This window comes from Electrophorus electricus, chromosome 5 (genome assembly GCF_013358815.1).
Source record: "Electrophorus electricus isolate fEleEle1 chromosome 5, fEleEle1.pri, whole genome shotgun sequence".
Lineage (NCBI taxonomy): Eukaryota > Metazoa > Chordata > Actinopteri > Gymnotiformes > Gymnotidae > Electrophorus > Electrophorus electricus.
The window spans coordinates 16,092,052-16,116,690 of NC_049539.1; the positions used below are offsets into that span (position 1 = coordinate 16,092,052).

The 24,639-nt window shown below is 37.1% G+C and overlaps 1 protein-coding gene across 1 annotated transcript; it reads left to right on the forward strand.

Moving 5' to 3' along the window:
• Window positions 1-894: 894 nt before the first annotated feature.
• On the forward strand, window positions 895-23,463 carry lmx1ba (LIM homeobox transcription factor 1, beta a). The gene is made up of 8 exons (XM_027030481.2): window positions 895-1,033; window positions 1,462-1,645; window positions 21,090-21,322; window positions 21,744-21,922; window positions 22,041-22,118; window positions 22,237-22,300; window positions 22,730-22,894; window positions 23,306-23,463. The coding sequence occupies exons 1-8, from the start codon at window positions 895-897 to the stop codon at window positions 23,461-23,463; spliced, it is 1,200 nt and encodes a 399-aa protein (XP_026886282.1).
• The last annotated feature ends 1,176 nt before the right edge of the window (window positions 23,464-24,639 follow it).

Below are 24,639 nucleotides of genomic sequence, written 5' to 3' on the forward strand. Positions count from 1 at the left end.
ATTTCAAAGTGTTTCTTAAAAATGTGATATTTTAAAAGATGTCTAAGCCGCAAGGAACGCTATTCTACATATGTTTATTATAACTTTGCAATAATAATAATAGTAATAATAATAATAAAGTACATGTATTTTTATATTCTGTCATATTTATTTACAAAAACATTTATTAAAAATTATCTTAAAACGTCTAAAGAGACGTTTTAAGATAATTTTTAATAAATGTTTTTGTAAATAAAGAAAGGACACCAGAAATTATTATTATTATTATTATTATTATTATTATTCTTTTAAATTTAAAGCTCCTTTATACTAAGGCACAGGCATCCATGACGTTCGGAAGGGAATGATGGGCTGGGCGGTGCGTCCCAGTGCCAGCTTGCCTACAATACTGTGTACCAATAGCATCCTACACCTAGTATATAGGGAAGAAAAGTGACGCCATCCACGGTTGGGAGATATGCAGCACTCTACCTCGTTCAGCCTCGGTCTTGAACTCCTCCACAGGCAATCCGGGACAAGGCAAAGTAAATTTGGATTTCACTATTGACTCGCCAATCTGGCTGTAGTTGCCCATTTGTTTCTTGGAAGACATTTTTCTTTTGCATATTCGACTACGTGAAATCTCGTCGGAGGCTCTTATCACGGAATGGCAGATTGATATTTTCCCCTCGTGATCATCCGATGATACTCCAAACCAAACTTAATAAAGCCCTTAACAATCCTAAGAGTCTTTACTATTGCTAAATTTTATCGTACTGGGTAGATGCGTCCTTTGCCATCATATTCATTAGCAGAAGTCAACTTTTTGTCCCTTCCTTTAGTACTGGCAAACAGCTCTAACTACTCAAAAGGACAAGAAGAGGATTGGAACAGTATTTGCTATTTCGTATTATTATGGAAATTAAAACGGATCTTCCGTCGGTAGAAAAGTATTTTTCTGCAGGCGGTCAAACATCTTGTATCAAGATGTTGGACGGGATCAAAATCGTAAACCAATTAGGAACAGTACCCGCTACTTTAGGAGTGATGCCTGGTGAGTTTTAACTCTGAAATAAATTACTTCAGGATTGAAAATCCTTTACTGCTTTATCGTTATGTTCATATGACCACCACTACATCCATAAAAAGTCTGTTTATTAGAATATTTACATTTTATTTTTTTCCTCAAATGATAAGATACGAGTCGTATTAGTTCGCCGGTTTCAGTTTTCCTGTTTTAAAATTTGATATACCTACTGATATTATTTCTCTGGAAATATTGTGTACTTCGCTGCATTTTGTATTCTGTACAGCTTTTACAACAATACAGTTACTGCGGTTACTCACCTGGAATCATCTTTTATATATATAGGCCAGCCTCTCTAATCTAGTATAACTGCATACTATGCGCTATACGATATGGCTGAAGTTGTGCTATTTTTCAAATGCAATATCTTTAATCCCAATGTTTTTAATCACCAGGCACCGAGTGTCATGAAAATGTGTGCGAAGGATGCAAGCGACCGATCTCTGATCGTTTCCTCATGCGCGTGAACGAGTCCTCCTGGCACGAGGAGTGTGTGCAATGCGCAGTTTGTCAACAGCCGCTTATTACGACTTGCTACTCCAGAGATCGAAAACTTTATTGCAAACAGGACTACGAACAGTAAGAACTGAATTTTATGTATTTTACACAGCTTGCACTTCCTGTTCTGGTTAAATGGCTATCCCACCATAAGGAAATTCAATTTAATACAGGAATACTTAGCTGTTGTTTTTTTGACAATAGCAACAACAACAATAACAACATTATTAATAGCAGAAATATTGTAATAGCAATATTATGGTTAAGTAGTAATAATAATGATGGAAGTAGTAGTAACAACAACAACAACAACAATATTTTACATTAATCGTCTAGATTACGGCCGAATAGCTCTTGATATTAAAGCACCTTTGCTTTAAATATCTTAATACGTTTTTTAGGAGCACTGTCTGTCTCTGTGTTTGTGGTGTTTGTGTTCGTGTATATGAGTACTTGTAACCGCAGATAAATAATATTCTATAATAATATTCAAGTCAGATTCTTAAAGGGAGTCGTAATCTGTTTTATAGGTGGACACGTTTAGTTCGGAATAGAATATACAGTGTTCAGTGGGAAAGCATAGGAATTTCTACCCACGAACGGCATACCTGTCATCAAATTTTAAGTGTATTTTGCGTGAATCACTTAAAACACTGTTTGAATCACCTCGACATCGTCGCTCCCTGGTAGAGGTCTAGCAACATACATTGGATGACATCCATCGTCTTGCATCACTGTACCTGACATCAGACATCACCGACAAGATTGGCTAACAATTGAACATTTTAAAAATGTCAGGGATGAGTATGTTTCCTAAATGTAGCAGGCTAGGCAGCGGTGCGCACAAGAGGGGAGCCGCGGCGAGACTCTTTTCTCATAATTAATACACAAAACGCATAACGTATAATTATTCAAGATGGTAAATTAATTGTGGTTAGTTCTTTGTTCCCAAACTTTTTTTCCCTGACGCTTTAATCTTTCTACATATTAATCTTTCTACAGATCCGGCTTAATTACGCAAGAAAGACGGCGGTAAATCGCTTTACTTTGCATTTTTTCTTTTTACTTTGTAAAAGATTTGCGTTATAAAAGTATTATAGTTTAAGGCAATGATTTGCCCAAATGTGGACAAAGCTTTCTTTCCTTGCTATCTAGGCCAAACTAATTGCAGTCAAATAGCATTTATGCATAGTTTAGATTAGAGTACCATTGCAAGTGCAAAGTTCCCTTTTAAAGCAGTTAAGCCCCTGCCAGTACCCAGGGCTGTGCACACCACTGAGGCTAGGTTACACTAGACTATGTGCATTCGATTCAGTAAACCCAGCCATGGTCGCTCAGTAGAAGGAGCTAAATGCTTTTACCGTAACATTTTTCAGCCGTCTTGTTATATTTACAAGATATCGTGTATTTATTTTCTTATACCATTTATATATTTATTAAATTTTTGTACCTGATTCATGGTCTATTATTATTATTATTATTATTATTATTATTATTATTATTATTATTATTATTATTATTATTTTGTATTTTACTAAAAGTTTGAAACATCTAATGGGAGGTGATACCGTGAAGGTTCATTCCTATTTTCGGAAGTATAACGCTTTGACCTGGCCTACGTTTGATCTCGTTAGTTTTTCCCATGACCTTGCGTTTTTACTGTATTATGTTTAGTTTTATATGACTATTGTCATAATCCCAGAGAGTCATAATCCCAGTCACAATCCCAGTCATAATATGAACTGCTTGTTCATATCATTTGTGCTGCTTTGTCACGTGTGTTCTTGGAACGCAGTCAGACGGAAGGTAATGCTGGTCTAAGTCTTAACCAGTCTCTCAAACTTCACGTAACTTAACCCCGGAGACAATAAGAATAGGCTATAATACTTTGCGCTAAAGATAAGAATTATGACGTAGGCCGTTGAAGCATTGTTTGTACATCCCAAAGCAAACGTATTTGCTGTAAGTGCTACAAACTACTTTTAATTCATATTACTTGCCTACTCGTTCTAATTGCTCTGACTGCCACAAGCGCGAGACGCGGCTCGTGGCCTATACTCAAATCAGTTATTCATTCTTCTCGAATATTAAATTTAATTTGAAGCTTGTTAATTTTATTTAAGAAAAGAGAGTAGGGGGAAGCAAAATAAGACTCTCACCAACCTTTACAGGAGCTATTACTGAATTTTCATATTTAGACCGTTCCAAATCTCTTTTTATTCTTTGACCATCTTAAAAAATAGCTTTATCAGTTATGGTAACTGCTTGTAGAATTAAGAGATAAAGTTACGTTTATATAAAGTTAATTTACTATTGTTGTGGTAGCAATGGTAGCTCAGTGGTTAAGCTTATTCTAGATCAGTAGAAATCTGTTATGTACTCTGACGATTTTGGTACATATGATTATACATTTTTATCACATTCCTATCCAGTCTTTATGAGTGGATTCCTGCAACACATTTGCTGAATCTTCCCTATGGAAAATATAATTTAACGATGGGCTGAGGACATGAGAATTTGGCCTTTTTCTTTAAAAACAGCAAAATAGGCAATGCTGTTCAAAACTTGCTGAATAATACTATTGCTGATATAAAAATGAACACCTGAACTTGGTGGATTAATGTAGATAAAGAGCAAAATCTGTTTATTTTTCCCATCCTGTAAAATAACTGCTTCATATTTAAGAGGTGAGTCCTATGGCTAAGATCTAAGATTAAATCTGGCATGAGTGACTTGCACATATCAGAAGGTTCTCAAAGCCAGTTGTTAATTTATTCACTAAGAGGAAAGAAGGGCAGTGTTATGTGGTGGAGTGGAGCTCTGCATTCTCCTCTCAGTGCTCAAGGCACCTAATGATGTCAGTATTTCTAAAACACTTAGACCACCCAAATTAATGTCTTATATACTAATTTGTGCTGTTAATACAGAATTATGTTAAAAGTACCATTAAGTCCTGCTAATATTAGCTCCTGTATTTTGCATGTATGAACCCAAATCCGTCAATACAGCTTATGCACACTTGCTGTCATTGCTTTATTAATAGCTTTAAGGTAAGAACCATGTACTCTGCTAGTCAACCAACCTATTATCTGTTATGAAGCAATCAGATTTTTCTATGGATTTGTTCCAGAATTGGATGTATAACATAATATTGTATTAAATGGACATGAAACTTGCAGATTACTGGAAGGGACTCAAGTCAGAGAGTAGCGGCACAGGAAAGTAAAAAAAAAAATTTGGTTTAGTGATTACATGGTAGACAAAGACTTATGTGGACATTGTGTCCACATAAAATCTAGCTAATCAATTTATAAAATTGTATAAATACATTTTATTTTCTTTGTTTGTTTTCTCATTGTATCTTATATTCAATTATTTTGAGCACATTATTGTTGTCTGTTTTACTTTTGAATTGTGAAGCACCTTAAGATGTCACTGCTATGAAAACATGCTATATGTATTACTGGTTGTATATCAATTATTATTATTATTATTATTATCTAATGATAATACATGTTTCAATTGCTTCCCAAGCACTGATGACAGAAAGATGGGAGAAAGCACTATCAACTTAATGCATGCCCTGGGTGATGTCTGCTTAACTAAAAGTTCTAAACATTAGCACCCAGCATGGGCATTTCTTTTTAAACAATATAGACAAAGAAACAAATGATCAGATTGAAAAACCTGCATGTTTATGAACTATCTACATGGTTACTTATGTTAAATAATAATAGATAGATACGTTGGATATAATAAGGTTTATCATTGTGCACACTGTGTAATGCTGTAAGCAAAGTCAGACGTTTGCGGATAAAAGGCAGGAGTTTTGTTGTAATCTGTGTTCGTGGTGGTTAAACTAGCCAGGGTCAGAACCATACCATGCAGACAAAGGTAATCACAATCATAGAGGTAAACAGTCTGAGTCCAAAAAAACATAGAGCAAAAACACAGGCAGACAAATCCAGGAAAACCAGGTCTAAAACACAGAAGATAAAAAACATGAATAGAATGGTCTGTATGCACAGATGACCTAGACACAATACTTTGCAATGACAAACAGTCTTAGGATGGCATATATACATGAAAAAACAGGTGAACTCAATATGCAGGCGATAAGGATCTGGTGAAGTGTCGATGATTGGATGAGTCTCTCTCCTGGAGACTAACTGCATGATGGGTATTGTAGTTTGTTTGGATGTCAGGCAGTGTGACACATTGTCTATTCTACTCATGAATTATCTTTTGGCTTTATATTTCAATTGGATTAATTAAACTTCGCCTGAATCTATGTGACACCACACAGTTTACTCTCGGAAACCTGTAATGGAATATAAGGCATGAGATTTTGGAAAGAAATGAAAGCCTGGCTGAGGGTGCTTACCTTCTCCCTCAGGGTTGGCATGTATGTAAGACTGTTCTTTCTCCTTCACTGTCAGCTCCTTAGAGAGTGAGTGTGATGTGCTTACTGAGGCTTTTTCCTTCCCTCTCTCTCTACCCCCTTCAACCACCACTAGCTCAGCTCACTCCATCTCCCATCTCACCTCCCCCTAACATTCTCGCCCATATGTGAGGAGAGGGTGGCACTAGCTTGCCAAAGGCTGTCACCGGCATGCTGTTTATCTGGAGACCTGCTTTAACACCCCAGTCTCACATTCTACTGCTGCATGCCGATGAGGGTGCAGTTGAGCAGACTCTCTTTATGCCATGTGTAAAGGAGAAAAGACTTCACCTTTCTAGGTTACAAACTACAGGTCAACTGACTGCAGGTCAAGCTGATATTTCATGGAAGGGAATGGCACATTGTAATGTTTGAAAGATTATACATAGTAGTTAAACCTGATATAAGTTTGTTAACATTTTTAAAGTTGAGTAATGGAGTAATTGATTTAACTTTTCTTCAAACCCTAATAAACATGTCATATTAAAATATTCATTTGAGGGTAATAGAAAAGAACGAATGATAGAAGGGGCTCTTGAGGCTATCAAAGCCTCCTCTTCTCTAAAACCACCTTCTTCGCACACCAACACCTCCCCATAAAAAAAAAAAAAATATTGGTGTCCTCTTCATCTTTTAACAGGATTAGATGTGTGAGCCCCATGTTTCCGCACCAGCAGACTAACTGAGTCTCACACTTTTATCACTGACTGTGACAATAAGCCCCCCCTCTTGCTTTGTCTTCAACGGAAGCCCTTTTCCTTAATCCCCTTATTTGTGTCAAGAATGTAGAGAATAGGGGGCGACAGAACAATCTTGAAAGAAAGAGAACCAGTGTCCAATGGTCCCGCCCCTAAAATTGTGCTCCTTGGCCAAAACAGAAGGAGAGTGATATTATGCACCCCCACCCCAACTCAACCCACCCCACCCCACCACTCAGAGTTCCCATTTACCTTTGTACTTCTGCTGCATTGGCCAAGGGTATAGATTTGGCAGGATTGCTCCAATGTCTTTTCATCCAAATATGTCCATAGCCCTTCTACAGCTTTCTCTGCTTTAAGGAGTTGCCAAGCTTATGGTTAATGACAGTCTGCATGTTTATTTTTGCCTGCCTATTTCTCTTTCTTGTACTTTCAGATCTAACCACAAAAAGTTAGAAGACCATCTTTAGGGTGTTGTAATTTTATATGTAATATATCTAATGAAATACTGTCATTATAAACACAACTTAACTACTAACACTATCAATAAACATAATTATGAATGCTTATTCATTATTTTAAGTTAAGATAAATGTAGCCTACCCATCCATTTTGTTTTATGACTTTAAAAATAAAGGATCTTCATGAAAACTATGCTTGTTATCCTTGCACTCACTGACTACCATTTCTCTTTGCCATTGATGCTTTCCTTTTGTGCACACACTCTGGTTAATATTTTTGGTTCAGGAGTAGGTAGAGCCTAGTACCCCAGGATCTTTATTTACTTGCCCAATTGTTTTTGGAACTTTGTTTAGGGCTAAGCGATGAGATAAACTGAGACCAAACTCATTATCTTAATATAAGGCAACTGGTTACCTTTTTGCATACTGACCTTCACTCATTCACAACTAACGGGAAAATGACAGGTGGTCTGTAAGGTATTAGCTACCCTCTTGTCCCATGTCCCCTGCCTTTTCTGTACTTACTGGTTGTAACTTCCATCATTTCATCCAGTCTTTGCCTGCCACATTTCAGTCTAATTGCCTTCAATTTGTTTCTCAATATTACTTTGAGAAGTGGCAAGAAAAATATTCTGGGGCTATTTTCATATGATGTCATTTGAACTGTGTCTCATAACTATAAACAGGTCAATATTATTCTCTTATCAGGTCTGTACCCTCTTTAGAGGTGTAAACACAATTTTTGGCCCACTGCATGGTCTGAGATTTACACTGGGGTGTAAATCTCAACTTCCAGGCTCAGTGGGCTGCCGGCAAATCCAAATATATACCATCTCTGCAGAGTGGAGTGAAAAGTTGGAGACAGAGTGCTAAGTAAACCTAAAGACCCAGAGTGCCAGCAAGCCAATCTTCCTCTCTGTATGGGTATGGCAGTTGATCATTGACCATTCTCTACTGGCTATAAAAAACAGTTCTGAGCAAAAGCTTTTAATAAATAAATAAATAAATAAATAAATAAATAAATAAATTTATTTTTGCAGATTGTTTTACCACCTCCTGCTAACTAGACCAGTGTATCCTCTTTTACTTTGCCTCCCATGCTCCCTTAGCTTAAGATGATTTGCGTACAAGTCCCCAACCCTCATACAGCTCCAGAAACGAATCAGGGGAAGGATTTGGCAGGAGCATGTAGAGAAAAAGAAGTCAAATGCAACATAAGCCAATGTAAGGCACTGGCTTATGTCAAATACTGATGGAAGGGCAAAATCCTTTCAGTCATTTCATCACTTTGGTCTTGGTTTTTTTTTTTATCTCTCTTTGAATGCATATGATTCAATTTCACATTCCTGTTACCAAGGACCTAGAGTCATCATTACAAGGTAAATCTTATTAAAAAATTACAAGGTTCACAATATGCAAGACATCTTTTAAACACACAAGTAACACCCCTCATAGGAGTTGTTTAATCATTTTTAAGAGGGGAATCCTTGGTATAAGTGGCAATGTGAATGTAGGACACATCTCACTTTTTAGTGAGCTAAAAATAGCTAGCTGCCTATCTTCTCTCTGGTAGATTTGAAAGTTGTGCTTCTGATACACAGAATAAAATTTGAAATCACCCCTTTTTAACACTAAGACATGTATAAACAAACCTCATCACTACAGAGCAGTATGTGTTTACACTTAGGACCTACTGAAGGTGGGAGAGCCAGTAGTCAGTTTCGGAGTGTGGATTGACTCCAATCAGTTTGGTATTTTTCCAGAAGGTGTATGTTTCCCTACTGGTTAAAGTGAATTCCCCGAAGAGGTATTCATACATTTGATCCCTTTTCATGCTATTTTAAGTCATTTACATGTTCTACATGCTGTGTTAATCTAATTCCCTTTTTTTGCTGCATGTCCTATTCATCAGCTTGGCAAAACAAGATTACCATTTTATTTTCACTGAAGTCTCTAGCATATTATGTAGAACAAGGAAATCTTAGATATTGACCAAGAAATTATGTCAAGGGTTAAAACCCTTTCATGAGGATTTTGCTCTTTACTGCATCTTTACTGATTTTAGTCTCCAATCCCTATAATACAACTTCACACTCTGAAAGCAGCAGTCAGTTGCTGTGCCTACTCAAAGGAGATTTCAAAACCTGTGGGAGGTCTCGGGTGCCTATCCTTGTGTATCCTTTGCACTAGATGCTTGTCACCACCACCTACAGGAAGGGGTCGCCTGGGCTCTGCCTCTACTTGTGAGCCCTGGTCTAGTTTGTCTGTGCCCTGCAGAAGCTCTAGGCTTAAGGCCTGGAGGGGAGGGGCTGGGACATGATCAAGGCTTCCTTCTGATGGCTGCAGCTTGCAACCAGATCCAAGCTTTAACTTTCTGGTCACAGCAGGAGCTTTAGCACAAGGCTTTGACGGAGATGCATGGACATAGGAGGCAGAGATGTGCTTGGGCCTGCCACTGTGCATGGCACCTATGTGTTTGTGGGGCTTGGGGTGCTGATGTAACAGGTTCACATGGTTTGGGTCAGTGCCTTCTCTGATGCTGTACCAAGCATTCATAAAAGTAACTGTTTCTGCTTGGCTGTGTAGTTCTAGAGCAAATGCTTCTGATCGAAGGTCGAATGGGGTCTTTCCTTGTTTGTCTTCAAAAATATTTTACCCTGACCTCTCTCTAGTTTACTGCAAGTGCATCTTTGTAGAAGTCGTGTCAGTTTTGCTAGTTTTGAGACTAGACTATTGGTCTAGACTATTGATCTGAATGTTATTATACTAGCATGAAACCTCTGACTAGTTTTGTTGTTTTACTACAGTCAGCTTTTAGTTTTTTGTCCTTGATAACTATATATATCACATTCTTCATATGGGTTGTGTGTTAGGCAAATATGTGTGTATGTGTGCCTGAATGAGTAAATGTGTCAGCATGAGAGTATGAGAGTGTGAAGCTGACCAAGCCACATTACAAGATGTTTTTGAGTCTGACCACTCTCTTGTCATACTGCATACCAGCAAAAATATAAGTGCAGGAAAATGAGTCCATGTATTCCAGGGTGTGTTTTCTAAACACACTAAACACACACACACACATGCACGCACGCTAGAAACCTGGTATTTTAAATGTAATAGATAAGGTAAGATGTGATAATTTGTCAAATTACTGGAAGGTAACTGAACATAAATATTTAACACAAAGCTTCTCTGTGTAGATCTTCATTTTAGCAATTTCTGTTGTATCTTTTTATATGCAGTCCTATACAGTTAAATAAATGTCACATACACTGTGACCCTTGGAATATTTGTGTGTGTGTGTGTGTGTGTGTGTGTGTGTGTGTGTGTGTGTGTGTGTGTGTGTGTGAAGTATGGGGTATAACTATACTTAGATTTTGTGAGTGGCGAATATAGCTGTCTATTAGCAACTCACAAAAGAGTGTGGCAACTGTCAAAATGTTGCCAATAAACATGTTGTGAGTTGCCAATAGAGCTATCAGTCTCTTTATAGCCATTTACAAGGTCAGGAAAACAACTGAAGAGAAATCATCATTACCATTTTATTGATAAATGGTTTAAAATTATGAAGCAAAAGCAACCTATAGCAGGTTTCTAGACGTTTATAGATGTGTTTAAGACATGTGTCTTTCTGCGTGGCTGTGAGAGGCATCTACCTGTTTAGCATGTTGAAAAAAGTAGCCATGTGAGTATTATCATATCAGTTTGTGCAACACTTGTTTGTGTCCAATGGGTGCCAAAAATCACCATGCCACCAACACCAATACTTGTGTACCTGAAGCATAGGCTACTTGTGCAAGTGTTTCACTTGTGCTTTGAGCCATGATAAAGCTGTCAAAAGTATAGCACCCTAGTGCTCTATAATTATTATACTGTATTCTATGCTTAAATATCTCTGATCAAAATAATTATCAGAGAAGTTATCCCTTTAGCAATACAATTAGAATTGATCAATTATTCATTTTGTCAGTTGCTTTCTGTCTATGCCATATGCAACCCAATACTTTACTACTCATCAGATAATACTACAGTATGGTAATTAAAATAGAAATAAAGTTAAAAAAAAATTTCACACCTTTGAATCTGGAGCAATTCTGTCAAAAGATAAAAGCAGTTATCACTCTCTGTTCTGAATAGTACCACCCTGAAATCTATTTAAATTAAAGTCTCTTAAAAAAAATTGCAAAAAACTGAATTCAGCCCATGGGATTCACTCCTCTGTTAATTTGTCCTTCATCAGGTTCCAATATCCCAGAATCTTGCCAGTGCTACTATGGAAACGTGACTCTTAGACAATGCTCTTGCACAGTTTGAGTCCTTTGTTTGAGAGTCCCTCTGTAGAGTTTGGGCTAGAGTTTGAGCTGTCAGGGGGAAAAAAAGTCTATGGTCCAACATTTACTCTTAAAGCTACAACAGAGTCCACATTAAGCCCTCATCTACTCGAGAACGATCTGAATTCAAACTCACCCTATAATCACATATGTTAAATGAGAAGCTGACAAAGAAAGGAAGAAATGAGACACAGACTGAGATTGAAACATTCCATCTGACACAAGTGTGAAGTATTGTATTTCTGTCATGTTGTGTTTCACAGGAATGGCTCAGTAATGCTCCCATTTTGAAACTGGTCATATGATAAGATCTGAAAAATGTTAGTACAAATATTGCAAGGGATTTCTCAGAGCTGGGACACACATTCACACAGAGCAAGGGACTAAATGATGCACTTTTAATTCTCCACCTCTTCATCTCCAATTATTTTCAATAATATCAGGATTATGACAGCTAATTAAAACTCCAACAAACTGCCACTCTGCATACCCAGAAAACCTTAATCTGTCTTGAAAATACATACACATAGTAATCTATATTTTCAGAAACCCATGATATCAGTGGGTAGGACTGTGAGAGTTTGAAATGCAGAAGTGTGTGTGTGTGTGTGTGTGTGTGTGTGTGTGTGTGTGTGTGTGTGTGTGTGTGTGTGCGCGTGTGTGTGTATGTATGTGTGTGTTGAGGGGCCAGACATTTGAGAATGGCAATAACCTTACAGCTGGGTCACTGGCGAAAACCCTCCCTGCAGATTAAGACCTTGATATTATTGACTCCATGACAGAGCTTTTTAACATCTTTCACATACTCATACTCTATGGTGTCTTGGTGATCAAGAATACTTGAGTCCACAAGACAAATTCTGGGTTCATTTGAGGGAGGTGCTCATTATCACTAGTTTGCTTTCACACACAATAACTCTATCTGAACCATGAATTGATTGCACGATTCCATACATCAGTTTTCTACACGTAGGCTTGCAAAGTGGTAGGATGATTCATCCATTTCCTGCTTTTTATTCATTTGTTTGTATACCAACACACTGGTAACAAGGAACAGAGCTTTTGGGATGCATGGAATTTCACCATGCAGGAGCACCTATAACCAAGGAGCCATTTTTGTATGAGAAGTTGTTTTTTTTTTTTTTTGCACAGATTGTTTTTTTCTGTAAAATATACTCTACAGTGCTGTGCAAAAAAATTAAATACATGACTTAAATACACAAAAGTTGAAAAGGGAAGTAACGCAATAAGTCAAAGCGGTCACATTACAAAATGAACCAATCACACAGCTGCACACACAGTGCTGGGAGTGGATAGCTTCCACACTTGCTCTATTAATAACAACACAATTCTTCTTATGCATTCATTTTATTAATTTTCCTTTATGTGCTCTCCGCTTCTAGCAAGTGTTGGACCATAGGGCTTGTGTCAGACAACAATGCCAAGCACATGTGCTGCTCAAGAGACTGCCCTGGCATTTTGCCATCCAAGCTAAACTGAGGATTATCTTGATATTAGATCTTGAAAGGGATCCTCATTGGTTTACCCAGGTGCCACTTAGCCAAACTGAACCCTCTTTTAGTTATTTTTTTCCCAGGGGGAAATGGTGGTGGGCTGGGCCATTAGCATTATATTCCTGTCATTCATGTTCTGCATGTTCTCTAATAGGTCCATGCTCAAGCCAAACAGTTGTATGCCCCAGATACCCATTATGACCTATAAGTGGAACTGGACCCAACACTGGATTGAGTGCCTAAGCCATCAGCCTGCTGAGACACAATGAAAGGCGGTCTCTGCTTTACGTCAGCCAAATTGACATGGAAGTGGGGCAGATGAAGAGAAAAGGAGCCATTAAATAGCGTTTAAGGTTCACAGCAAACTAGGGCCAGCTTAAGACCATATCACCTGATTTTTATGCATGCTGTAGGCTACATAAAGGTACAGTAGTGCTGACGTTAAATAATTTGACATATATATGACAAAGAAAATGAGACATAAAAAGAAGCTCACACAATTATATGTTTGTGTGTATGTGTGTGTGTGTGTGTGTGTGTGTGTGTGTATGTTTGTACTTTATTCTGTCATACTGCCTGCAGTAGCAGTGGAGCTAAGTAAACTCTATTATACACAGAACCAATCAAGCTCAGGAACAGCAGCTGTCCAAACACACCCACTGTGTACCTGTTTCTCTCTCTCCCTCCCTCCCTCTTTCTCTCACTTTATCTTTCTTTATTTTTCTGCCCTATGTTCATTTCACGCCTTCTGTAATCATGTCCATCTCCTTCATATGTGTTTCAGTGCTGAGCATCATATTTTTAGAAATGATCAGGGAAGAAAACCCCCCTAAACTTCTACAATTGTTCTTTCTTTTTCTTTCTACCATTCACTCATTGAATCTCCATTCTATTCATTTGTCAATCCTCTCAAAAATATTTAACTGCAAAGACTTGATGAAAAAACAAAACTGATTCCCTCCTCTCCAGTCCACTAGACATATCTCTGGATATGACTTTGGGAGAAATTACAATGAGCCTGGACTTTGCTCTGGAGACCTAGGCAATCACACACTTCATTTGACATTGCAATTAGCCATGCGCTCTGCTCAGTAGCACAATAGAGTCTTTCTCACTCCTTTTGTTTAATCACAGTATTTAGTACTTTTATTAATGGGCAGTGGTTAAGGCACTCAATTAGTAATCAGAAGCTTGCCAGATCAAGTCTCACCACTGCCAAGTTGCTACTGTTGGACCCCTGAGCAAGATAATTAACTCTCAATTGCTCAAGATATATTCAGTCATAATTGTAACTTGCTTTGGATTAAAGTGTCAACTAAATGCTGTAAATGTGATTAACCTCCAAACTTCATGGATTGAGTGAACTTCAATCCATGTGTGGTTCATGTGTGGTTGTTCAAATGTAACAGAGTGAATGCTTATGAGATAATTCTTCAGTGGTCTATAACTTTCACAAGTTTTCATATGTATTTTACCATTGAAGTCATGCATCACAACTCAAGATCACATAATTTCATTTTAGCAACATATTGTTTAGTTCAGTTGGGGGCAAGTGTGGCCAGTATTGGCACAAGAAATCACTTTTATTGTATAGTAAGTTGAAGTAAATACAATTTATGTGTACTATGAAGTCACAAGTCCTTTATAATGTAATTAGTTTTACTGTTCCATGATGAGGATGTGGCTTCTCCCTAACTCTTTGCAGTAGCAGTGGTAAAATCTAATTTGGTATGTGCATGTATGTGTACATGCCCGTGTGTGTGTCTGTGTGTGTGTGTGTAAGTATTTTCCACAGAGAGTAGTGCTGTTTTGCTTATTGGAAGACAGGCAGTGTTTGAAGTGGTTGCAGTTAATGACATGTTTAGGTTCTTTGTAGTGCACATGCTTTTGGTTTACATGGATGTGGACAACATACACACACACACACACACATACACACACATACACACACACACACACACACACGCACACACATTTCTGGGCACTAAAAGGTGAGAAAGTCCATAATACAGCATCAAAGAGCAGATTAAAAAGAATATAATTATGGCAAACTACTTAACTACTAAGATTGGACACATGTGTGTGTCAAATGAATTTCTGAAGTAGGTTTGGTATACTTGATGTATGATGTTAATGTAATGATGTTGGTGAAGCTCTTTTTAAGCCATGATTTCAGACTGCAAGTAAATTACAAAAGTGATGTCATTTAGCTCTATAAAGTTTAATATTTAATATATATTATTTACAGAAAAGAGAAACATACAGAACTTTGTAGCCTTTCAAATTGGAATCTGAAAGCTGATGCACAGAAATCTCCTGTAAATTCTTACAGAGAATGACATTAAATGTAATAACAAACCAGATCTGACATCTTCACTAGAAAACCTTGGTGGGACCAAAAATATTTGTTTGCGTTCATTGCATTAGCATCAGAGGTGGGTAGTAATGCGTTACATATACTTATGTAACTTTTTGAACAACTTGTACTTTTAAGAATTGTTTTAAAAGAGGGTACTTTTACTCATCTAGATTTGTGAAGTCAAAAATATACGTTTACTCCTTATTCCTTATGTTACATTTTAAAATAATTTTTACATTTTGTATGTTTCTCCACAACCTGTCAAGTGTAGGATGGTTAGAAAAATCCCTAAGGTTTAATGAACATTGACGAGGCACATATTCCAGCATGGGACTCAAATGATTACATTTTTGAAAAGTAGCTATATCTGTGTGTGAAATCGGTGTTCTCTCCTAATGTGGATTATTAATATAAAAGTAAAGTGTGGCCCGAAATCAGTGATAGCTTGGAATATTCTCAAAAACTGTACTAATCACAAAGTGTGCGATGCTAGTGACTTATATGCACAATATTGAGCTGATATGAAAAACCTCGTGTATCTTAAACATAATACATGAACTAAGTATGAAAAATACCCAAAGCAAAGAAAAACAGCTGTTGATTATGTATATTTGCACAATTTATTTTCAGAATTTCCCTATCAACCATAGATTTTTTGTTCAATTATATTTACATCTACATGTATCGCATGCAGCAGATGTGATCTACCAAAGCACTTTTAGTTGTCTACTTAGATAGGACAAATAGTCTTATCTAAGTTAGGACTATTAGCCTAAGTTAGCCTAGTTATTTAGGCTATAGCAAGCCTATAAGAAATTGTTACCAAAAGTGAAGTCCCTCTAAATTGGCATACTATTACTATTACTGAGGAATGTTCAACATTGTCCATATTTTAAGTGTAATAACTTATGAATAATTTATGAATAGGTAATATACTCTTATTGTAAAATTTACTTAAAAGCCATGCTTGAGAGAACCATCTTAAACACAGAATTGAAATTTAAAAAGAACTATGAGGACCACATAGTTTATTTTGTGGATGTAATAGTCTGAGCATGTGCAGAGTCAAACCAAACCAAAGCAAAACAGACAGGGAACAGGCAAAGAGGATTTCCAATGAAACAAGCACAGATCCAATAAACCAGAAGCAACAAACACTATGATAAATGGCTCAGAAACAAAACATGGGTAAATGAGACTTTGCAAAGGCTGATAACGATCATGGTGTTTAAGTACAGAGACTAATGTGGACTAAAAGAATATACAGGTTAGTACAATAGCTGGTAGATTAATAGAATTAACTAGGGGGAGGGACCAAAAAAAACCAAATCAAGAAAACATGAGGAAACAAATCCAGGAAGTAAATAAACAGAGGGAACCATAATGCCAGGAAGGAGCAAATGTGACAGTGGGATACAAATTTATCTATATATTCTTTTTAACAGTTACTTACTTATGTACTAATTCAATTGACTACATTTAATTCTACTTGAGTAATTATTATTTTAAAGTAAAAGTACTTCTCTATCCACCTCTGATTAGTCAAAGTCAAGTCGGATTTATTTCTATAGCACTTTTTACAACACATGTCACAAAGCAGCTTTAGTAATGTCCAAGTCCAAGCCATCAGTGAGCAAGCCAAAGTCTACAATGCCATGGAAAAACTCGCTAGAGTATGAGGAAGAATCCTTGAGAGGAACAAAGACTCAACAGTCACCACAAAGTAACAATATACACAAGGAGCTGAATAAATAGTGGTAGAGAAAAATAAATAAATAATAATACAATGGAAAAATAAGCAATTAATGTCCAGTCTGGTTTTCTAGAAGTTCTAGTCTGGTCTTGATGATGAGTGCATGTCCGAAACCCATGAGAACATCCATCAAGGGCAGCGAAGAAGAAGTTGGCTGGGGTGCAGGTGTGGCTACAGCAGGGGACTGTACAAATAGGTTTTTAGCCTAGACTTAAATATTGAGGCTGTGTCTAATTCTTGAACATTTACAAGAAGGTTATTCCATAGTGTGGGAGCTTTATAGGAAAAGGCTCTGCCTCCTGCGATAGATTTTTTTATTCTTGGTATGAGTAAAGTGCCTGCACCTTTTGATCTAAGCAGATGTTGTGGATCATAATGAACTAGGAGTTCTCTAAGGTACTGTCAGGCAAGACCATTCAGTTCTTTGTTGGTAATTATAAGTATTTTATAATCAGTATGAAATTTTATTGGGAGCCAATACAAATTAGCTAAGATAGGAGTGATGTGATTTTGTAGTTCTAGTAAGAACTCTGCCTGCTGCATTTTGAACTAGCTGGAGCTTGTTTAGGCACAGCCAGATAGTAAAGCATTACAATAGTCCAATCTTGAACTGACAAATGCATGGACTAGCTTTTCTGCATCATGTGAGGAAAGAATGTTCCTAATCTTTGCAATGTTCCTGAGGTGGAGAAAGGTGGTCCTAGAAATATTATTTACATGAGCTTCGAATGAGAGACTGGGATCCATAATTACTCCAAGATCTTTAACTGATAGAGAAGATGTGATTGGGAGACCATTGAGGTTTAATGAGTAATTAGAGAGTAAGGACCTAGCTGTTTCTGGGCCTAATAGAAGCATCTCTGTTTTGTCAGGATTAAGTGAGAGAAAGTTTGTCAACATCCAATGTCTGACGTCCTTTATGCATTCCTCAGTAATACCAAGCTAATATATGTCCTCTGGTTTGGCTGAGACATATATCAGAGTAGCAGTGGAAACTACCACAGTGATTATGTATAATGTCATATAGAGGTAACATATATAAAGAAAAAAAAGCAGAGGCCCCAAAGCAGATCCTTGTGGGACAACATACTAACCTTGTTGCATGCTGAGAAGTCTCCATTTATGTTTACAAACCAACTAGATAAGATTTAAACCAGGAAAGGGCTATTCCCCTAATCCTAACAACATTTTCAAGTCTATCTAGTAAAATGATGTGATTTATAGTGTCAAATGTTGCACTCAGACCAAGTAATATAAGCAAAGAGACATAACCCTGGTCAGAAGCCAACAACAGGTCATTAACTACTTTAATCAGTGATGTCTCTGTACTATGATGAGGCATAAACCCTGACTGAAGGACTTCATGTATCTTGTTCTGATTCAGGTATGATCTTAGCTGCTGAGCTACAGATTATTCTAGGATCTTGGAAATAAATGCAAAGTTTGAGATTCGCATGTAGTTTGACAGCTGACATGGGTGGAGGTTAAATTTGTTTTATAAGTGGTCTGATTACTGATCATTTGAATGATATAGGTATGTAGCCAAAGTTCAAGGAGGAGTTTATTAAATTTAGTAAAGGTTCAATTACTTGTTAATAAATTCTGAATAGCGTCCTGGTGGCCTGTAGATGCCGATTAGTGGAAGAGGCTGGATGGGCTTCTTATCGCTAGCTACATCATTTATTCTAGTAAAAATAATTTCAAATGTCTCAAAATCATAACCAGCTTTCTGGTTTATGCCTAATAAATAACTGCAATAAATTGCAATAACTGCAATAAATAAATAACCTCCATGGCCAGTTAGATGAGGGAGGTGTACAGAGCTGTAGCCAGAAGGATATGCTTTAAATCTATGTACTCATTTGGCATGATCCAGGTTTCTGTTATACAAAGTACATTAAATCTATGTTCTGTTAGGATTTCATTTATCAGGAATGCTTTAAATATTAGGGATCTAACATTTAATAAACTTAGCTTTAGATGAAAGGTGCAGGCGGTGTTCTGTGAGTCAGTTACTCTAATACTAATTAGGTTAATTATGTTTTTCTTTGTTTTCCATATTTCTACTTAGCTTGGGGAACAGACACAATGTCAGTATGATGAACCATGGGTGATGTCACGTAATGACCAACAGACGGTTGGTTTAGCCTCTTTGTCTGCTGCCTGGCCTCCACTCTGTATTGTCATAGATTAACTAAGGCTGTCGTAAGACTTGTGGTTTATGCTACAGGAAAGGAGAGCAGTACCCTCCCTGGTAGGATGTATACCATCCCGCCCTACAAGGCTAGGCATGCCCTTGAATGTAGTTCAATTATCTATAAACCCCACTTTGTTTTGTGAGCACCACTTAGACATCCAGCAGTTCAGTGAAGATAACTGGCTGTACATTATATCACCACACCGCATTGGGATGGGACCAGAGCATACTACAGCACTGGACATCACCTTTACTAATTGACAAACCTCAGCAATATTATTTTTAGTAACCTTTTTAGTATCTATAAGCGACAGATGAAGAATGGCTAAAGACGTTGAACTCTGCACACTGAAGAAGAAGCAGTCATGACAGAAAAAGAACAATTTTAATGTCACACACGTTTTTAGGTACTTCTTTGGATGATGTTTTGGTAATGAAGTAGTCTTCGATGTCTAGTGGAAACTGCCGATTTCCAGATAGAATGTAGTTAAGTCCAAGGAAAAAAATTATAAACAGTTATAGAGCAGCAAGGCCTAGTATGCCTAAACAGTGGTGTTGGTGCGAAACAGTTTAGAATCCTAATGGCATACACATACACACACCTCACATACTCTCAAATTTTACTAAGTGTGGTCGACTCTCCATGAAAGCTTTTCTCTCCCTCAGGGCATTCTTAGTGGTATTAAAGAGGGATTAGTTTCAACCACACACTTTATATTTATCGGTCAAAATACACACATATCCACACAAACACAGACACACACAAACTATACACACTCTCGTAGTTTGACATGTTGAAATTCATGTCACACAAAAGTGATAAAATATATGGTTTTGCTATTGTTATTGCTATTTTCCAACTATGTTTAACTTGCTGAGAGTTACATTTTAAAAAATTCCACAAATTTCTTAACACCTTTCTTAACACCTCCACCCCCATCTGTGGTTGCCATGGTACACACATCACACGTGGCTGTCCTGTGCGCAGGCTGTGACTAAGATGCTACAGAGGCCACTCAACAAAGAACAAGAAAAGGCAAGATTAGAAATAGTGTACAATAGAAGACAGGAAAGGATCATGTGGCACTAGAATAATGCTTACTTAAAGAGGACATATTTGCACCTTCTTTGTTGATTCTTTCAGTCTGCCTCCTTTTTATTTCTGTACACCTGTTTTTTTTTCTCTGTGTGTTTTTTCCTCTTTCACTCACACTGGGTGACACTGTGATACAGTGATATACAATAAAACTACTTTAGACTTTAGATTACTTTAGACAACTGCAGAACCTGCAAAGCTACAAATATACAGAATTTCAAGTAATATGATTGTGGGTTCTTACTTTATTGCTATATTTTAAATAAAGGCAGACAGTAAATTCCTTGGAATAGAAGGTGCTTAAGCATTAGACTTTTTTTTTTTTTAACTGAAGTTTACCTTAAAGGACACACCACAACCTTTCAGGTTAACTTCTGATGTTGCTCTCTTTGTGAAATAAAGTGATCTTACAAATGCAATAAATCCATAAGAATTTATAAGCGTTCACAACTTGTCACTTCTTATCAAAATTTACAAATGACTAAGTTTTATTAAATTACTTTTAATAAAAATACTTTTAATAAGTTTTATTATAAGCTGTTGTAACATTTTCTATGATGCAAATTGCATGAACTCCAACAGAATCACTCCTACAAATTTTCTGGGAAAGAGTTCAGGTTAACAGTCCCATTTAAAACTGACTTTGCACAAATTCTCTCATCCCTTTTCCTCCAGGATGTTTGCAGCTAAATGCAGTAGCTGCCTGGAGAAGATTCCTCCCACTGAGTTTGTGATGCGTGCACTAGAGTGTGTCTATCACCTTGGCTGCTTTTGCTGCTGCATATGTGAGAGACAGCTGTGTAAAGGGGATGAGTTTTTGCTGAAGGATGGACAGCTGCTGTGTAAGAATGACTATGAGAGGGAGAAAGACCTACTCAACTCCATCAGCCCAGAGATGTCAGATTCTGGTGAGAACTGGACTCTTTCTCTTGTCTGTTTTTTAAAGTTTTAATCTTTAATCTAATATTAAGTAAAATTAATCTAATTTATATCCAAGAATACTCTTCAAAAAAGTTAAAGCAAAGTGAAATGTGGTATAAAACCACATTGGCTTGATTAAATCAGGTATGTGCTGCTATTATAACTATTATAAAATCTGACACTGCAAATAATAAATAATAAATTATGAGATTAATTTGTTTATCAAGAAAAATTGGGAAGAGTCCTGCTGCAACTTGTTTTTCATGACCACTTTTCCTTGTCCTTTGTACCCCACCAATGTCCTCTTTAGGACCTTGGTTCCATATCTTCATGAAGCTATTTTATTAAAGCTGTTGTTGTCAAAATGTTTTAAGTTGTATGAAAATATATTGATTGTTGTTTTCATAGACAAAAGTGAGGATGAGGATTTGGATGTGAAGACAGAGAAAGGCGCTGGAGTGCAGAACAAAGGCGGTGAAGATAGTAAAGACTCCCGCAGACCCAAACGACCCCGCACCATTCTCACCACTCAGCAGCGACGCACTTTCAAAGCCTCCTTTGAGGTATCCTCCAAACCATGCCGGAAGGTGAGACTTCCATCAAGACATGAAAAAAGATTTGAGATGTCAACAAGTATACTTTTAAGTGGGTGAATAAATCTACCCAGTAATATAAATGTGCAGGTTGTCTTCTTTTTTGGTTTAGGTGAGAGAAACCTTAGCAGCTGAGACTGGACTCAGTGTGAGAGTTGTTCAAGTCTGGTTCCAGAACCAGAGAGCCAAGGTGAACACAAACCATCAAATCTACTTAAATTTTGTAACTTTTAACTTGGATAACTTGATATTTAAGGAAGAAATAGTGTGACATCCAATGTTATTTTCTGTGTCTTTCCTCATATTAGATGAAGAAGTTGGCCCGTCGACAGCAACAACAGGAGCAGCAGAACTCACAGAGACTTGGACATGGTGATGCCTGATGAATGTAGTCTTTATATCACATAAATATACACACATACATATGCACCAACCTAAGAAATTAATTGGAGATGTTCGAAATACATAATACCCTTAATTAATTGAAGGTGCATATGTAAGTGCCGGATTAATACAATATGATGACATGCTGATATTTCATCTCTTGTAATGAGGACTCCTCAAAATGAATTAATTGACAAACATTTCAGTACCTACCAGAATTGCACTTTTATTGCACTTATGTTTACCTCAAGTGGCCTAACTTGTATAAGATCAAGTCTGATAAACTGCATCTAGAACTGTATGTGTGTGTCTCTTTCTCTTTCTCTCTCTCTCTCTCTCTCTCTCTCTCTCTCTCTCTCTGTGTGTGTGTGTGTGTGTGTGTGTGTGTGTGTATGTGGGCATGTGTGTGTATTGTAGAGGTGATTTCAAACAAAATGGATGATCTGATGAATTCCTACACATCACTTCCCCCACCACAACAACAGCATCTTATTACTATAGACACAAACAATTGCAGCACAGATCCCTTCCAGCAAGGACTCACTCCTCCACAAATGCCCGGAGATCACATGAATCCATATGGTAAGCATGGGTTCCACTAACTCCTCAAGAGACCTGCCACAACACACAGACACTTAAAAAACATAACAATTATTCTTTGATTATTCTAAATAATTTTTTTGTGGTAAAGAAAATACATTTTCTAAAAGGTTTAAAAGACCTACAAGTCCTAGGTAGATATAGCATCTGTGCTCCTGAACTGTTATGACGTTTTTATCTTCTCCTCGTATGAAATTAAGTTGGAAGCTGTTGGAAGTGTTTCTACTCTTCACTTACAATAATGTTATAATGTTAAATAATTTTATTTTGTTTAATTTTAACGTTTTAACAATTATATTTTGTTTGTTTTGCATTTATTTTACTGGTACTGTTAATTTGTATTACACATTTCACCCTCAGAACCCTTCCTAAGTTTTCTTTTTTTTTCTTTAGGAAATGACACCATTTTCCATGATATCGATAGTGATACATCTTTGACTAGCCTCAGTGACTGCTTCTTGGCAACCTCAGAGACAAGCTCCCAGAAAGCTCATGTGGTAAACCCCATTGACCGCCTCTACTCCATGCAGAGCTCGTACTTTACATCATGAAACCAAATCCAGTGGCAAACTAAAAGGGATGCTCCACCCAAATGCCATGTTCCTGCCACAGTGAAAGGCAAAAAAGCTGCTTTTTTTGAAGAAAGGAAAAGGCATAATGAGAAAATACTTTTGTTTCAACTTGTTTATTAAGGAACAAGACGGTGCAAATATTCAGTATCTGGATATCTGCTAAATTGCTAATCTAAAGGGCAAGGAGTTCATAAAGGGAAAAAAAATATTTATAAGTGTAAATACTATAAGCAACTTTCAAAGAAATCCTAGGACATTTACACTTTACCGAATATTTGTGAGAAGAATCTAGATTATATCACGGAACGCTCGCCTCCCTCGAGGCACGTGGTTTGGCCGGCCACGTGCAGTAGAAGGACCTTTGTGTGTGGCCACGCCTGCATACACCTGCACCTCGTTTGTATGTGTGTATGTAAACCCACGTCTGAGACTGCACCATCGTTGGTTATTGTCGATGTAACGTGTTAATGTTAAGTGTTAGCGTCATCATTACATGTATTCCCGTTTATCATGTCTGTTTATTGTTAACCGTTTCATGTTCGGTGTCTGTAATACATGAGTGCCGTTGTGTTTATATGTTTCCATTAAATGTTCGTCCCTGTCGAGGAAGTCTGGGCGTCCTGCTCCACGCCCTCGGGCCACGACACGCGTTACAGATTAGATATGCATCTTTTTTCTTGTCAAGCTTACAGATAATTTTGCTTCAGTTTAATTAGTTAAAATGTGCTGTACAAGTATGCTGCTTTATTGGCCTCTTGTTTAATATCACCCAATCATCAATTTCATTTCTTTTCTAACGTCTCAGAAAATCTAAAAGCAAAACTGATGAAATGAAGAGAATACCAGTAGTATATGTTGTAATGTATATGTACAACTATTTATTATGTAGACATGTTGACTGCAAGATGCTTTATTTAAATATGCCGTGTCACAGTAAATCATGACAGAATGGATCATTTTCCTGTTGTTTAAAATAGGGTGTATTTGTCTTTTGCTGTTCTATTATTTGTCAGCTTCTTCTACAGATGCTCAGTATTTGCTAAATTGCCAAAATGTTTTGTACTGAAAATAAATAATAAAAATAACACTTGTTTTTGTAGCCTCCAAACAGGACCATAAATGAATAAATGATTGAATGACAGATTAAATGGGTGA

Bases quoted from the DNA above. Each gene is read 5' to 3' on its own strand.
- lmx1ba (XM_027030481.2), top strand. From the start codon at position 895: ATGGAAATTAAAACGGATCTTCCGTCGGTAGAAAAGTATTTTTCTGCA. The intron at 1,034-1,461 runs GTGAGTTTTAAC...TTTAATCACCAG, and splicing joins TACTTTAGGAGTGATGCCTG to GCACCGAGTGTCATGAAAAT. The intron at 21,923-22,040 runs GTGAGACTTCCA...TTTTTGGTTTAG, and splicing joins CCTCCAAACCATGCCGGAAG to GTGAGAGAAACCTTAGCAGC.